General features: G+C 27.9%; 2 protein-coding genes across 9 annotated transcripts; one reads left to right on the top strand and one right to left on the bottom strand.

Annotated features, from left to right (window-relative positions):
* Nucleotides 1-718: 718 nt before the first annotated feature.
* Nucleotides 719-8,576, top strand: LOC103578387 (G patch domain-containing protein 2-like). 8 transcript variants are annotated; one of them, XM_008559476.3, is made up of 3 exons: nt 719-888; nt 1,709-1,890; nt 3,424-8,576. In XM_008559476.3, the coding sequence occupies exons 2-3, from the start codon at nt 1,728-1,730 to the stop codon at nt 4,572-4,574; spliced, it is 1,314 nt and encodes a 437-aa protein (XP_008557698.1). In that variant the 5' UTR covers nt 719-888; nt 1,709-1,727; the 3' UTR covers nt 4,575-8,576. The 8 variants fall into 8 exon arrangements, with proteins under 8 accessions (XP_008557698.1, XP_053594285.1, XP_014295550.1 ...); XM_053738310.1 differs by having other exon boundaries at nt 719-917; nt 1,709-1,884; XM_014440064.2 differs by having other exon boundaries at nt 719-917.
* Nucleotides 8,577-8,844: 268 nt separating this feature from the next.
* LOC103578386 (mitochondrial import inner membrane translocase subunit Tim9) lies at nt 8,845-9,404 on the bottom strand. Its single transcript, XM_008559468.3, has 2 exons — nt 9,215-9,404; nt 8,845-9,134 (listed from the first exon to the last, which is right to left on the bottom strand). Exons 1-2 carry the CDS (start codon nt 9,263-9,265, stop codon nt 8,913-8,915), a joined length of 273 nt encoding a protein of 90 aa, XP_008557690.1. The 5' UTR covers nt 9,266-9,404; the 3' UTR covers nt 8,845-8,912.
* Nucleotides 9,405-18,002: the final 8,598 nt, after the last annotated feature.

The raw sequence follows: 18,002 nt of genomic DNA, 5'->3' as shown, positions 1-18,002 counted from the left end.
TGAAATAAAATAATAGTCAAATTTTAATAGATTTTTTAGAGGGCCCATTTTGCCCTAAATTTTAAGATTTTAAATTTTTAACAGACGCGACATATTACGGCTAAAAACATAGTAAGGGGCTAGAAAGAAGTAAAACATGTGAGAACCACTGAGGATATGAGGCCTTTTTTCTTAAGAGGCCTATTTTACCTCCTCCCCGTCCTTATAAGGAAAACTGATTTTTTTATTAAAAAGACATTACTATCAATATATTTATTCATATTTATTATTATTGGTGACGTACAAACATAACATAAACAGTTTAAATTACTTTCCATTAAATTAAATATTTAATGTTTTATTAGATTAAATATTAAATAATTTTGGTCTTCAAATAGTATTTACTAATAATAATTTTTGTAAACTTCAACTCACCTAGTCATTGCACAGTAAACAATATTTAATTATCAAATCATAAATAGATAAATAAATAAGGGTAAATTACTTGACATACCACACAGAAAACAGAGAGGTCTTCTTTCTGTAGAAAAATTAAGTGGTTTTAAAAATAACAGTTGTTTTAAGTGGTAGGCGCCTTCCTCGTTTGTTGGATCGATAGTGCTAATGGTGTATCGATACTGAGTGGCGATGCAGTTGTAAGTATCGATATAAAATATCGATTATTCGTAAAAAAGTATCGATACGTTTGAGTTTCGATTTAGTATTTAGTATCAAACATCTCTAGGTTCTAACCGTAACCTATTGTAGTCAGCTTGCGCTAGAATTTCTAGTCATTTTGACGTTCGAATACAGTGTAGATTTACGGCAGATTGGAACTTCCGTTTGACGTCAACTTGCAGTCAGAGTGGCTATCGGGGCACGAGTTTACTTTTACTAGTCTTGTCTGAGGTAATCCCTCATAACGCGACAAACAAAAAGTTAAGTTAAATTGGCTTAAATTTTTATCCCCTCTCCATTATTAAAAAAAAAAAAAAACAAATGAAATAAACAAGATTATTTTTTCTGTTTTTAACTATAAAAATGTTAACGACACTTCTTTTAATTATATATAATATTTTTAATTTAGCTTCAAAAGTGTAACTTAAGACAGACGACAGACTATATTTTAGGCAAGAGTGACTAGAGAAATAAGTGCTCTTTGTCGTGTACATACATATACATTATATATATATATATATATATATATACATATATAGATCACAAACGATGGATAAAATAAGAGCAGCTCACTTAGCCCATCTGACAATTGGTCCAGTTGATTCATTAAAATTGTGATTTATTTATATTTTTAAAGTCACGTAATTGTTATTACTATTATCACTATATAAAATTTAAAATGTAGAACTTTAAAAATTTGAATGGCACTGAAAAGTTATTGTCAGTTAAATTACGATAATTCACAGTTTTATTATTTTATATATTATGTATCCAAGTGTTTGCGTAATTTATGTGACCAATGAATCAATTTTATTTCCCCTAAATCAGTAGTATAATTATGTAATTTTAAATGAAATTTATAAATTTAATGAAAGTTTATTCGCTAGATATGCAATTATGTACATTTGTCATAACAAACAGAGAAATTGTGTTTTTACATTGTGAATACATAGGCATTAAATATATATATATATATATATATATTAAATAATTTATACGTCATTAATGATATATTTTAATTGTTATTGATGAATTAAATTCAAAATTTTAGATAAGATAGTGAACTTCCGATGGAGCGTGTTTTGAAAGCTGTTCCAGTGGATTTGAGAGTTAAAATGGAGGCATTGGTGCATGATTTGACATTAGCACTAGAAGAAAGCAGTAATTCATCAAATATTAGACGACGTTGGGGTTTGAGAAGGCGAGCACGATCTACGGGAAATATTCGTAAGTGTAAGGACACTTATTTTATTTTACTAAACTAATTCAAAAATTGATCAAGAATACTTTCAGTATGTTATATATGGGTCTCGTCGAGATTTTAATTTTTAATTAGATATTTTAATAATTTATGATACAGACAGTCTAAATTAAAATGCCTAATTATTTTCTTACCCTCGCAGATTTGAATCATGGTGGAAACACCGTGGAAGTGTGAACACCGTGGATCCACCGTGGTTACACGGTGGATTTGTTCCATTTTACCACCGTGTATACATCGTGTTTCCACTGTGATTACGCGAAATATCTACCGTGATTCCACGGTGACTTTGTGCGATTTCACCGCCATGGTTCCAAGGGTATATATTCGTGTTATTGATAGATTACATATATGTCATTCCATGTCAAATCGACCAATGGTTGGAATCGACCCCCTTTAATTTGACGGATTTTGGTCAGAAGTTTCCTATTACTATATAACGTAATTCTGTCAAAGGAAAAAAATTTGGAAATTTTTCTTCAAAAGTTATGCAAAATTCAAAATTTCGTGATTTTTCCAGTTTTTTAACTATTCTTTCAATATCTCGAAAACTATGATAGTTACAATAACGATCCAAACCTTTTTTTGAAAGGGATAATTGAGGCTATGAAAAAAAAATTTTGAAAAACGACAAATTTGTCAAATTTCGAATTCTTGAAATTCATCAAAAATGACGATCGACATAAAATTTTCGGCTCAATTTTTTTTTTGTATGACACCTCGTACTTATTTTAAAAGATTCTGAAATTTTCAGAACTGTGTTTTTTGTTTTTGCAAAAATATAAATTTTTGAATTTAAAAAAAAAATTTATTTTTCTTGATTTTTTTGTTAAGTAAAGTTAAGTAATCACGTATTTGAGTAATTTTCAGCAGTAAAAATTTCACTTACTGTCATAATAATGTAAATAAGAACCATCCTTGACGGTTATATTCTTATTTATTTAATAAATATCAAGAAATAAGAATATAACCGTCACTAATGGTTTTTTTTTACATTATCATATGAAATATAATAATTATATTTGATAGATATCAAATAAATTAGAATATAACTTTAAAATTATAAATATAATTTTTTTTTTCATAGCCTCAAGTATCCCTTTTAAAAAAAGTTTTGGATCGTTATTGTAACTATCATAGTTTTCGAAATATTGAAAGCATAAAGTTAAAAAACTGGAAAAATCACGAAATTTTGAATTTTGCATAACTTTTGAAGAAAAATTTCCAAATTTTTTTCCTTTGGCAGAATTGCGTTATATGGTAATAGGAAATTTCTGACCGAAATCCGTTCAAATTAAAAGGGGTCGATTCCAACCATTGGTCGATTTGACATGGAATGACCCATGTAGCAAATTAAATTTAAAAGGACATTGATTTGTATTTATTTAATTAAAATTTTATTTTTCTTAATGTTCTTATTATTAATAAGCCGTACAGTAATATTTGTAAAAAATTGTTTGTATGTATTAATTGATAGCAATATTGAGAAATTTTTTTTTTTTTAGCATCTTTGAACACGAACAAACACTCAGATGATAGCTCATCTTCTGCCTATGGTGCTCGTATTCCAAAAGCTTCATCAGTATCGAAATACCAATCTGATAGCGATGATACTAACAAAACTAAAAGATTCGCACGATTTTCAAATCTTAACAATATAAGTAACATTGAAAGTGATTCAGTAAATGAAAATTTTGTACCGAGAACTAATACAAAAAGAAAAAGGAAATTCAAACGAATGGCTATTGATTCTGATTCAAATCCATCAACATCACAAACAGCTATTACATTTATAGCACATTCTGTTGGTAAAAAAAAACGTGTTTTTCGTAATAGCTGTGAAAATAAATATGGTGCTATTTGGTGTGGTAAACGTAAAAGATCATGCCGTGAAAGATCAATTGATTGTGAGATGCTTTCACTAAAACAATCACGTAATTCGAAATCTAAAAATCGTGCTAAAAGTCAAAGTGAAGATGCAATGGATTGTTCAAGAATTTCAAGCTCAAGTATTTCATCAAGTGATTCAGAAGCCGGAATAATTACAAACGATGAAGATAGAGAAGGTGATGATGAGCAATCAGATTGGTTTGGTGATTCAAATTTATGGGATGAAGATTGCACTGATGATAATAAGGCACCATCCAATCCCGCTTTCCAATCTATGCTTCAAAAGAATTTTGAACATTTAACAGATGAAGCTAAAAGGAATTACCGTCAAAGAATTCAATGGATTCGAGATGGTTTGAGTGGACGTGAAATTCGTGCTGGACGACGTCATGTTGATAATAAGCCTGGTTATTCTATCATAACTTCAGCCAATGAAAAAGTATCAAGGTTTCTTCAAGATCCTTCTCAAAGTGAACTTAAATTACATCCAATGCATCAACCAGAGCGAGAAAAATTACGAAGGCTGGCAAATCTTTATAGTCTTAATTTAAAAGGTGATTTGAATTGTCCTATTTTGTATAAAACTCGACATACAACTCAAGCAATTTGTGTTGATCAAGTTTCTTTCAAAAGATTTTCTGATTATAAAAGACTGAGAAGAACTCCACCACATTCACCAAATTTTGAATCAAGAAAATCAAATCATGAAATTCAAGCATCATGTACAAATGATCCTAATCTAACAATTTTGCCATCGCCAAATTGAATCAATCCAGATTCTTACAGAATCAACAAATCATTGGGGCCATTAGAGAATAAAATATGATTTATAGTTAAAAAATTTTCATTTTTATTCGTAAAAAATCGATTGAATAATTATTTTTTTACATTAAAATAACTAATTGTAAATGATTTCGAATTAACTAATAGAATCGATTTTTATTTATATATTTATTTGAAAGAAAATTTTATTAGTATATCGCTAAATAATAACAGCCAATATTCATTAAATAACTCATAAAAAAATTCTGTTGTTCGTGCATGTGAATAGTTACACAGATTTCTAGTCATTGGCCCTCGTTAGATCCCACACATTCCCTCGAGTAACATAGATACTTAATGGGTCATTCCATGTCAAATCGACCAGTTTTGAACCCAACCCCTTTCGATTTGGCTGAAAATTTTGTTCCTTTTTTACTCCATTAAAAACATTTTTTGGGAAGTTTTAAATTTTTTTTTTCCCAACCCAAAAAAAAAAAAAAAAAAAAAAAAAAAATAAAAAAAAAGCTTTTCTTTGCCAAATAACTATAACTTCGTTAAAAATTGACTAATTGGGACGTTTTTTTTTGTTCTTCAAAATTTTCGGCTTCGAGTGTACTTTCTGAAGAAAATACAAAGAATTTTAAGAGATTATAATCTATATAACTTTTCACTTTTTCTAGAAGTTTGTTAATTTTTTTTTTTCATTAAAAAAAAACTTTGTTCAATTCCGCAAAAAATGCTCAACATGAAGTGGGCCGAATTCCTTCTAATTTTTTTTTATCGAATGAAAACAAAATTTCTTCCCAGCTGGGCTTATTTCATATAACACAACTCTGGAAATTTTTGAGGATTTACAAGAGACCTCAGAGTTTAAAAAATGGAGAAAAACAAATCGGTCTGTCGGTTGACCCTGCGGGCCAGCCCCAAAACTTCCCGCTTATTCGAGCTTCTTGAGCTCGAAAAATTGTTGTAGATACATTTTCGAGCTCTTCGAGCTCAAAAATACTTTTGTATGCCTTTGTTTTCGAAAGAAAACGTTTTTACCATTTTTTCTCAAACGATATCTCTCGAACGAATAAACCGATTGAGACGTTCAAGGCGGCAATCGACCCGTTTTATTAAGTTCTACAGCTGATCAGATTTTTAAATTGATTCGTTGAGTCGTTTTTGAGAAATTTTCAAAATACTAAATTTTTTTTTTTTTAATTCTTTCGACAACGGTTTCTCTTGAAATAATTAACCGATTTTGATGTTTGAGGTGGCATTCGATGCGGCTTATGAAGCTTCAGAGCCCAGTTCATTTTGAAATCAATCCATCGAGAACATAAAAAGTTATCCAAAAAAAACATTTTTGAAAAAAGTTTATTTTTGGAATATCTCTGAACGAGCCCTACCGATCAAGTTTATTTTTTTTTAGCTTCAAGGTATTCACAAGCCGCGTCGAATGGCATCTTGATGATTAAAATGGGTTCATCCGTTTAAAAGTTACAGATATTTACATACGTACGTACGTACATACTTACATACATACACATACATACATACATAAATACATACATACATACACTCAGACATAATCGTGAAATTAGTCAGGATAGCTTCCTAGAACCTCAAAACGTCAAGATCTCTTAGAAATTTGATTTTCGAAAATCGGACTGAAACCAATAACTTCCCGAATTTTTGAAAATTTGCAATTTTCTTAGCGGGAAGTTAAAAATTTTAAGTGGTAATCCTCGAAAAGAATCGCGTTTTTTTTTTCAAAAATGTGAAAACAAAAGTAAAAGGCATCTATAAATAACTTTTTTGTATTCTTTTTTTAAAGACTGCGTCTCAAAACTAAAAGAATAAAAAAAAATTGCTATGCTTATTTCCGACCAAGCCACAGGATTTTGAAAAAAACATCCAACACATATCTTGAATTTGCCGTTTTTCGATTTCAGCCCGGCTTTGCTCTCTACTATTTCTTCCGATTGAAAAAATAATTCTTATCATTTATTCTATACTTTTTATGTTTTCTGATGATAAATTTTATTTTGATTTTAAAGTAAATCTAAGAAAATATTTGAATGGTGTTTCAGACTTAATTTATATTCTGTAGCTATAGCTTAATGATGTCTACTTAGAACTTTGTGGTTTATACGATTAATAAACATTTATTTAACACTAAATTCAAAAACTATTTTACTTCCCTTTTCTTTGGCGTTTAAATATTGTACATTAGGGTGCTCCAAAAAAAATCTATATTTTTTTCTCTCTTGGCTGTTTTTTTTCTCGGCGGTGGCGTTCGCTATTTCAATTTTTCCATGCGAATAGCATGGGAATTTTATTTTTTTATAAAAAATCCTATAAATTCATGTGACATTGTGGGAAAAATTGGAGTCATGGACATTTTTTGTAGAAAATTTTATGTTCTATAAAATTGTTCAGATGATCTAAAGCTCTCAAATCTACGGTTCAAAAGTTACAGGTATTTCAAGTTGATCTTTTAAAAAATCCACGTTCAAACGGGTTTTACACCAAAACTGCTACTCTCACGAAAAGTGTCGAATGACGGTTTTGTAACAAATTTCATTTATTACAAAAAAGCTTCAAAAACATCAATATAAATTTGGTACTTAATGATTAATTAAAATGTTTAATAAAAACTTTTTTATGGAAATTATCATTTTCAGTTTGTATGACTTGAAGGTAATAATTTTTTTACTAGTTACTTTGAATAAAACTCAGGTACGATCAAAATTATTATTTTAAGAAATTTATTATGCCATTTAAATATTTTTCACTTATTTTCAAATCGATCTATGCAAAGAATGTGTTAAAAACATGATCACAACCATCCATTTAATTTTTAAAAGTTATCAACTTTAAATACCTGCAACTTTCGAACCGTATGTTTGAGAGCTTTTAATTATCTAAATAATTTTGTAGAGCATGAAATTTCCTACAAAAATGTCCATGTCCCAAATTTTTTCCTCAACGTCAAATGAAGTTATACTTAATAAGATCTTTAATAAAAGAAATGAAATTCCCATGCTGTTAGCATGGAAAATTTCAAATAGCGAGCATCACCTTTTAAAATTAAAATATAAAATCGTACTTTTGACAGGATTTTTTTTCGATACATAGAAACTTTTTTTACAACAGTTGAGAGAAAAAAAAATCGACTTTTTTTTGGAGCACTCTATTGTACATATTCTATATTCTTCAGAATTTGACTAATTTAGGACGTAAATGTTTCCGTCTTTACGTGGAATTACACAATGTAATTGCTGAGCCCGTAATTGGTTTGGTTTGTGCGAATCGGTCAGTCAAATCATTCACAGCTTTATTGTAATCTATGTTAAATCGACCAATGGATAGAATCGACCCCTTTCAATTTCGATAAAATTTGATGGAAAGTTTTCTTCTATCATAGAACGAAGCTCTACTAAAGGTTTTTTTTTTCAAAAGTTATACAAAATGTCAATATTTTTCCAGTTTTTCAAGTTTACTTTTTTAATTATCTTGAAAATGATACTACAAAAAAGTGCTTGGGTTCGTTTTAAAGAGGATATTTGAAGCCATGAAAAAAAATTTTTAAAAATGCCAAATTTGTAGAATTTTGAAATTTTAGAAATCGTCGAAATCGACGATCAACATGAAATTTTCGGCTAAATTTTTTTTTTTTTACAACATTTTATACTGGATCTTAAGAAATCCTGAAACTTTAAAAACTATAAATATTTTTTTTTTATGAGTTATTGAATTTTGGTTAAAAAAAATTTTGTAATAATTATACAAATTATTCTACAAAAAAAAAGAGGAATTCCATCAAAAACAGATTTTTTGTAAAAAGTTGCGCCAAGTGCACATTCAAAATTTATCACATATTGCATGGAACATGATTTAAAAAGAAAAAAAAGAAAATGCTAATCACACCAAGTAACTGGATTATTGTAGAGTTAAAAAAAATTTTTTGTATTCTAATTATAACAATAAATAAAAAAATAACCAATATTTTGGTATACTTGGTGTACGCTATTAAGGTCAATTTAAAGTATTATAAATTTAAAGAATTTAAAAAATTATAACTACTTGAAATAATAAATAGGTCTCTTAATACACTAGTTAGTTACATATCAAGAGTTAAGGTAATTATTAATTTTTAGAATCGTCTTTTATCTGTAAATTAACACAATTTTTTTTTTTAATAATATAAGTCTTATAATATACATTAAACTTTTTAATAATCATGTTAAGTTTTTAAACTAAATAACTAAAATAGATATAACAAATAAGATTGTTATTAATATTTATTCAATAAAATTTAATTATACATGAACATACTTATAATTAACAACATTTACCCTAGTTTTTTAACATTAGCCATTGCATTTTCATTCATTATCATTTGGTACTCTTGAAATCTCTGAGACACTCGTTGATTCATTTTTAAATATTTCTCCATACAATTTAAAGCACATTTTTCTTCATTTTCTTTAATATCTCGTGAAGTAAAATCGGATATACAATCAATGAAACAAACTTCTGATAATTTATTGTACGATGTAAGGAAATCTTTGAACTTATTTATGAAAGAAGAAAAAAAAATTATTTATAAAACAGGAAGTAAGTAAATAATATTTGTTTTTAAAATATACTCACAGATTTAATCTGTTCAGCTTCAACTTCAGCAGGTACGCCAGCCATTGCCATTCTTATTTATTAATTTTTAAATGTAGTATTTAAATACTTTTACATTGGTTCTTATTAACTTACGATTTATAGTAGGTTATGTTCTAGTTTTAAATGTTTTTGAATAAGAATCATAAGAACTAAAAACGTTAAAAACCGAATGAATGTGATAAATGTAAATATGGCTTTGTGTCGTGATTTCGCGACTTGGAAATTCCCATTTTTCGAAGGATAGATTTTGAAAAGAAAAAAAGTCAAACCATAAAATTTTCAAACATCCTAAATCAACGATCATTCAACAGGCTGAGTAATTGATTTATTTTTTTTTTTTCCTTGATAATTAATAATTTTTGTAATTTTGGGAATGTATCTTTTTTCATAAAATATTTATGATTAAATTTCTATTAAGACTTTTTATTTCATTTTTATAAAAAAGAATTTTTATTTCTACATGAAATAGTTGAAAATTACCAAATGTGTCATTTAGAGTCGTTCATTTTATTTAAAAATTAAAATGATTTTGTGTGAGCTAAAAAAATGGAGATAAAATTTATGTCATTGGTTTATTTAATTAATTAAAATTAAAAACATTTATAATTAAAAAAGCAATCAGTTTGATAAAATAATTTACAAAATTAAAATTTTAATAAACAGAACATTCGTAATTAAATGAGTTTAAAAACAATTAAATAGTGATGATTAATAGGATATTTTATTTGGGAATAAATTCCAAATTTATTTATAATAAACTCAATACTTATAAAAAAAATTCGATAATTATTTGGAAGTGGGGTCAACAGGTATATTAACAAGCAAAAAACCAAAAATAGACCAATGGCTTTGATTCCAATTTCAACCGCGAGAATTTGTCAGCGGATTGAAGTTACATTTGCTTAATTAGATGTTTATTAAACGTCAATATTGTGTGTGTGCCAAAGGTATAAAATCCTCATATTTTGGATTTTTTCTTTAAAATTTTCCAGTTCCGTGCTGCACTCCACTATTTAACATATTTTTCTTTTTATTCTATATATTGACTCCTAAGTCAACCACCAAAACTTAAGGTGGTACAATCAGCGCCATGTATTCATACCGTACCTGGTTACAAGCGTATTTTTTATTTTTCTACTTTTAGTACTCTACCAAAATACAACTCTCTTAAATAGATTTATATGTGAAAATATCAATATTTAATATATTTATGTTGCAAAATAATTCTATGTAGCATTTCTCTATAACTATACAACTCTCCTTAATATTTCTCTATTCTGCATATCTCTATGACACAACAATTCTATGAAAAAATTTTTCTATTTAAAAATTTTTTTATGTTGACCAAAGCCAGTTTTAACATTTCTCTACTACAAAAAAAAACTAAGTTTTATGAATGATTTTGTATCTTACCACTAGCAATCGCGTGGCGCTACCATTAAATTCCAACAACAATACAATAATAATGAAAATGATGTTAAAAACAACACAACCATTGACTGTACGGGATAACCCAGAGACCAGCTGGGCAAACAACCCAGCAAAAGAAGAAAAAAAAATGTTAAAAACAATAATAACAAGACAATGGCGTCATTAAATTTGAACCGTGACTTTGTTAGTATTTTATTATAATTAAATAGAATAGAAATAAAAATATTTATTTAATGCATGAGTATGATATTGAAAATAGCAGGCATGAAAAAAATGTATTAATTTTGAAAAACCATAGAATATTTATAGAAACAACTTTTAAAAATTTTACATTAAAATAATTGGATGTTAGCGCCACGCGATTGCTGGTGGTAAGATACAAAATCATTCATAAAACTTAGTTTTTTTTTGTAGTAGAGAAATGTTGAAACTGACTTTGGTCAACATAAAAAAAAATTTTTAAATAGAAAAATTTTTTCATAGAATTGTTGTGTCATAGAGATAGGCAGAATAGAGAAATATTAAGGAGAGTTGTATAGTTATAGAGAAATGCTATAATATAAATATGTTAACATCTAATTCTATCATGTTATAGTCAATTTTGTAGAGACTTAGTTTTCATAGAGATATATAATATAGAGATATTTTAGACATGAATTATTTTCGCATATATTTACATTTACTAAAATAAGTTTACATAGAGATAATTTTACATAGAATTATTTTGCAACATAAATATATTAAATATTGATTTTTTCGCATAGAAATCTATTTAAGAACGGTTTTCAGATAATTTTGTCCCAGCTTTTCTCTGAAATAAAAGCTCTAAACGCAAAATAAAGACACAGACCCGATGCTTTACTCTATGAACTAGCGAAGTGCACTTGAATTTTTTGATAACTTCCATTTGTTTACGAGAAAAGCTTGGACAAAGTTCCTATTTAATGTACAAGTGCAACAGAGATAGTACCGTTTATCCAGTTGAGTGCGAATAGAGAAACAAATGAAAACGCGTCTTAAGAGAGTTGTATGTTGGTAGAGTACTAAAAGTAGAAAAGTAAAAAGTACACTTGTAACCAGGTACGGTACACTCATTGTCATTAATGCCTGGCCCCCTGCTTGGTAAAGAATTTATAGTCTGAGGGACCAGACATTAATGACAACGAGTGTATGAATACATGACGCTGATTGTATATGCCTGATTTGCCATAATGTTTGTAGATTCGTCCCAAGTACGTTAACGGACTCTTGCCTTAGACTACATCTCTTCCTAGTTATATCATTTGTCATATTACTGTCTCTTTCTATCTTTAATTTATCATTTGAAAATTACTATATCGTGAGCAAAATCACGACGGTCGATACTCATTCGAAAGGTAAGCAGAAAGGAGGCTTCAGATATCTACACACTTTCGTTCTAACTGTGCAAAGAACAAACTATCAATCTCTACAACTAGCTATGCGTCTCAACTAGGGATGCGGAATGACCGTCATTCTTATTTTCGGTCAGGACACAGTCATAAGACCGTCTTGAGACCGTCACATAATTTTAAAAAAAATTTGTGATACTGGAATGACCGTCACGTTTCAAACGGTCACAAATTTCGTCATTCGCATCTATATAGACGTTTTTGACAGAATTTTTTAATTTAGCATTTTTTGAGAATCGACGCAAAATTTATGGACACATTAAAAACCGCCATGAATTTGGTCATTTGCATCTATATAGGCGTTTGTGACGAAAATTTTCAATTATAATTTATTCTCAAATAAAAACTATCAAAGAAATCGACCATTGTATTACCGAAATTTACCGAGGTATTTCAGTTTTAGCTTGTACAGGTAATCATTTTAAAGACGAATAAAAATAATTTTTTCATGTACCATTTCAAAATTGTCTTTTAAAATAGCTTTCAACCATTAAATGATGCAATAAATATGAAATGATATAAATCATATTATTATTATCACCAAAGTTTCTTTATTTATTAGTTATTAATACATCTTTATTTTAAGATTTTATATAGCTTCATATTTAAGGTTAATAACGATATCTTTTGTTTAAATAAATAATATTTTGTATCTTGTAGAAAATATTTGTATTAGTTTTAATTATTTAAACCATTGCATAAAATATATTTTCATTTAGTTTTTAATCTTTAAATATTAGTATTGATATATTCACTAGATGGCAGCATTTTCGTTTGCTTGGTCCGTTATTTAACAAATGGTCATGTGACGGTCCTGTGACCGTCCGATGACCAAAAAAAATGTCAATGACGGGACCGCTCGCATCTCTAGTCTCAACCACTACGCGCCAAACTGTCAATGGTTCAAACTTGTTTTGAGTTTCAATGAGATCATATTTATAGCTAATTTTTCTTACACATCGACTGTTCCATCAACTCCTAACTTTTTTAAAGTAATTGACATAAACTTTTTACACCATAATATAATTCTTACAATTGCTTACGGTTTTTTTACCAAAATCGTTCTAAATAAATTTATAATTTAAACATACCGACTCCTTCACAATGTGGTTTAAAGTATCTTTATATTAAAATAAAAAAACCATACAGTTTACATCGTTCTATATCAGTTGACATCATTGTTCTGTCATCGCACCTAATCATATGACTTAATAATACTGCATCCAACTCTGAAATTCTTACCATAACTTCTTGTCAATCTATTATTAAAACATATTTACTTCTTTTCAAACCTTAATTATCGTATACAAGTCTGATATCCAACAATTTTTTTACTTTTTATACGATTTGGACAAACTAGCTTTTAGGATGAAATTTGTACAACCATAAAGAAATCTACTTTTAAATAATTCGAAGAATCTAAATTATTTCATATTGTATCATATCATAAAAAATTATAATTTGAAGTAATTCAAAATTATTGCAATATTATTGCACGACTCATGATGAGAAGCATCAGAGTGTGCTTTACGATCGAAATTTCCTTATTCAATTTAATTTGAAATGATTCGAGAGTTTAAATCATTTCAAATAATTTCAAATCTAAAATAACATTTTGTGATTTTTTAATTTAGTATGATTTAAAATGATTTGTTTCAAAATTTATACTCGAAAGTAAAATAATTCAGATAATTTGGAATGATTCAAAATGATTAAGAGTTACGTATAATCTCAAATCATTCCAAATTAGATTTTTTAATCAGGGTAATCAGTTCTAAGCCTTGATGAGCCCTTTCGATTGCCGCCAAGAACGTCCAAATCGATTGATTCGTTCTAAAGATATCGTATACGACAAAAATTAATTTTTTTTATCTAAATGTATTTTTTTTTGGTTGAATCATGAAATAAACGTTTTTTGACTCCGAAGAGCTCAAAAATTTGCCAATCAAAACGTTTTTGAGCTTTCGGAGCTCGAAAAAAGCGGGAAGTTTCCGGGTTGGCGGAAATACACGCTTCTTGATTCAACTTTTCATCATTAATATTATCGATTTCATAAATTTAAGTCTCAATAAAAAAAAAAATATTTCACTACTTCTTATTTTTTTAAACTGAGATTCATGTATTGAAGTTATTTTACTGTAGAAAAATATAATTAGACATGCGCATGTCTTGTCTAGTATAGAAATCTGCCACATAGAAATGTCCTACATAAAGATATCCGCCCTGATTAAAAACTCCGATTAAAACTGATTGAAAACGTCTTATCAGATTTAACCGGAAATTTCTGATTGACTTTCAATCAGTTTCTATCGGATTTAATCAGATATTTCCGGAAGGTTTCGATTGTAAATTAATCAAAAATTATCGATTCCCGGGAAAAAATAATTTTATATATTATTAAATGGTAAAAAATTAAAAAATCAAATATATTAAAATCTACGTTGAATCTATATTAACAATTAGATTTCATGTCATGAAGTAGTATAGGATATACTATATTACCACCAAAAATGACACTTGTTACTCTGTCAAAGAACAGAGGAGTGCTCGTGTCAGAATTGCTTCCAAGTCTGGAATATAATACGTCTGAACTACGTTTCTTACCAGGGACACTTCACAAGTGGTAGGCGCTATCTAGTGGCGAGCACCGAACTACTCCCACTGCTATTGCCTAGGACTGGTGAATTTCCTCTCCTCTACATATATCTTTTCTCCTAAGAAATTATTCTCTTGGTTCAAGCAACTTTTTGTTCTATTAGTTGGAGCATACGAAAATCCTTGCGTTAAACACCCCCATGAAAAAAATTTATTTAAAAAATATAAGTTAAAATACAAAAAATATATTTCAGAATTTATAAAAAATCAATCAGAAAACTATTTTTTTAAGAGCTTGACATTGAAATGAAAATAACTAGAAAAAAAAAGCGAAATTTTGAAAAACTTTATTCATAATTATTTTTGAGAAATGAAATTACCTACAAAAAAGTTTCTATGAGATTTTCTGATAAAACTGATAGTTTCACCGAAAAAATAAGAAGATCTCAAAATTTTCTATAAATTTGACTTTAAGCTCAAATAACTTTTGAACAGTTAGATTTATCAAAAAATAATGAGACTTTTGTTGTAGAGCATCCAATATCCTACAAAAATATCTATCATGCATAATAATTCGTTGATTGGCTTGTAAGTTAGAAAATTCTAAAAAATAAAAAATTTTTTCCCGTATTATTTAAATAGAAAATAACAAAATTGATTGACGCAAACCGTAGCATTATTATGAATCTGATTGAAACTGATTGAATTTTTCTGAATCAGTTTTCATCGGTATCAATCGGACAGTAATTTTAAAAAAATTATTATTTTCCGATTGAATCTGATTGAAACTGATTGAATTTTTCTGAATCAGTTTTAATCGGTTTCAATCGGAAAATAATTTTAAAAAAATTATTATTTTTCGATTGAATCTGATTGAGATATTTGAATCGGATTTAATCAGATTCAATCGGAAAATAATCGAAAATTAAAATTATTATTTTCCGATTGAATCTGATTGAATTTTCATTAATCAGTTTCAATCGGATTTAATCAGATTCAATCGGAAAATGATCGAAAATGAAAAATTTTTTTTCCGATTGAAATTCAATTGGAAGCCTCAAACGCTCCCGAACATTTCTGATTGAAAATTCGTTTCCGATTGAAACTGATAGAATTCTGATTGAGTTTCAATCAGATTCAATCGGAGTTTTTAATCAGGGGCGCCTGCATAGAGATGCCCCTGGCGGCCCTGAATCACGGTGTATTACGGTGAATAGCCGGGAATCACCGTGAACGCTCACTGTGATTTACCGTGAGAGTTCACCGTGATGTCGTAGATCACGGCAATTCCGTGACAATCACTGTTATTATATTTTTTCTTATTGGACTTGCATTGGACTTAGTTAACTTGAATTTGGCTACACTTAGTAACTCATCGAGTTGACTTGATTTTGACTTGTTAAAGCAAGTTAAAATTATGTATTGCTAGTTTCTTTTTTGACTAGAAAAACACGCCAAAAGTATGTTAAAACTGAGTTGTATTTTTTAGAGTATAATAATTACTTTTCCTAAAATTATTCCAATTATATTTAAAAATTTTATTAAATTATTATTTAAAAGTTCACAGGTTGAGAAATTTAATAATTAATAAACACATAAATATATTTTTTTTGTAGTTGTTTAATTTATTAAAACTTTTTAAAATTATCTTGAAACAAAAATAATTTTTAATTAATCTAATATTAGTTATTATAATTAATTATAATATTAATTATAATTAATTAATATTACTGTTAACAGTAATGATGGTTGAATTATGAATTCGATGCAATAACGCTTACACTTTAATATATTTTTAAGTAAAACGAACAGTAAAAAATAATAAATACGAGAACTTACCGATATTTATGTTTAATGCATGTAAAGAAATTCAGTTAAAATTTTTTTTTATTGCACACCTCATGCGCGAAAGCGCTGAGGGTGCTTTACTGACGGTTCTTCCTCGTTGACAATTTCACTCGTACAAAAACATTTCTACACCCTTTTCATAGCACAAAAAATATATTAAATTGTGTACTTGCATGCAGATAATTTATTAAGGAATAATTTAAACTCAACATTGAGTCGATTTGTTAATTCATTAATTTCAAATTAATTATTTTAATCCAAGAAACAAGTGCTGTCAATTGTTACGTATAAATCTTCGTAAGCACGATAACTCTCGAAGGAAATACTTAATCGGTCTATTTTTTTTTTACTATCTTTGTATTTTTGATCACAAGAACCCTATTAAAAATTACTGTCTAAATCCTTTTAGTTTATTTGTAATTAATTAAGAACGTAAAGCTGATTATTTACGAAAAGTTTAACGGCCATTTTTTTTTTATTTTTATTATTACAAAAGTAATTTTTTTTTCTTTTTTTCTCCCCATCAACTACTGGTAGCAGCACTAGCGTAAAACAGTAGGATTGAAAAAAAAAAGAGCGACATCTACAACAAAAATGTGGGATATTTAGAAAAAATTTAAATAAAAAAAATAATTAAACTGGAATTAAGAAATAAAAAATCAAATTAATAATTCAAACGTTGCATAAAAATTCAGCTCTAACCTCTCTAACTTAGGTGGATAAAAAAAACTAAACAATCATCCAAACATTCCGTGCGATTTTAGAAATTGATAGTAAGTATTGTTCGATCTTATTTTTAAAAATTTATAAAAATTTTTTAGCGAATAATCATAGTTAAAGGCTATTTTAGAATATATCGGAAATTGAAGAAAGCTATTCTAGACATACACTGAAAAAAAGATTTACTTGAGCCAAAGATATAAACAATTATATATAATTATTTTTATAAAAAAATAAAAAACCAAAATTCGGGCTTGTGCAGGATTTGAAACATGGACCTTGCACTCGAAAATTTAACCCGCTACCCGTTGGCCTGACAGATTAACTCGAATAGTAAGTTTCGTATGAACATCAAGTAATAAAAATCTTATACGTGATAGATTCTTGGTCAACAAAATTTAATATATAATTTATTAATTATTGATTTATCGTTATATGAAATTATATAAAAGTTATATATAATTATAACTACGTTAACTATATATAATTATAAGTAAGTTAGTTATACAGGTCTAATTTCAGTTATCAGTTATTAATAGTTATCAGATCTAATTTCAGGCCTGATCATACATGAATACGATGATCAGGTCTGATTATTTTTTTCCGGGTTACCAAAAAAAAAAAAAAATTACTATAAAAAAAAATTCTACGGGAAGACGTCTATTAGACAGGTTCCAATTGGAGAAGTGCCCGATAGGACATATTCCAATAACTCAGATCCCTATTACCTGAATTACCAATTA

The sequence above is a fragment of the Microplitis demolitor genome, chromosome 4, assembly GCF_026212275.2.
Source record: "Microplitis demolitor isolate Queensland-Clemson2020A chromosome 4, iyMicDemo2.1a, whole genome shotgun sequence".
Lineage (NCBI taxonomy): Eukaryota > Metazoa > Arthropoda > Insecta > Hymenoptera > Braconidae > Microplitis > Microplitis demolitor.
The sequence above is the reverse complement of the archived record's forward strand: the minus strand, read 5'-3'. Positions and strand labels throughout refer to the sequence as shown.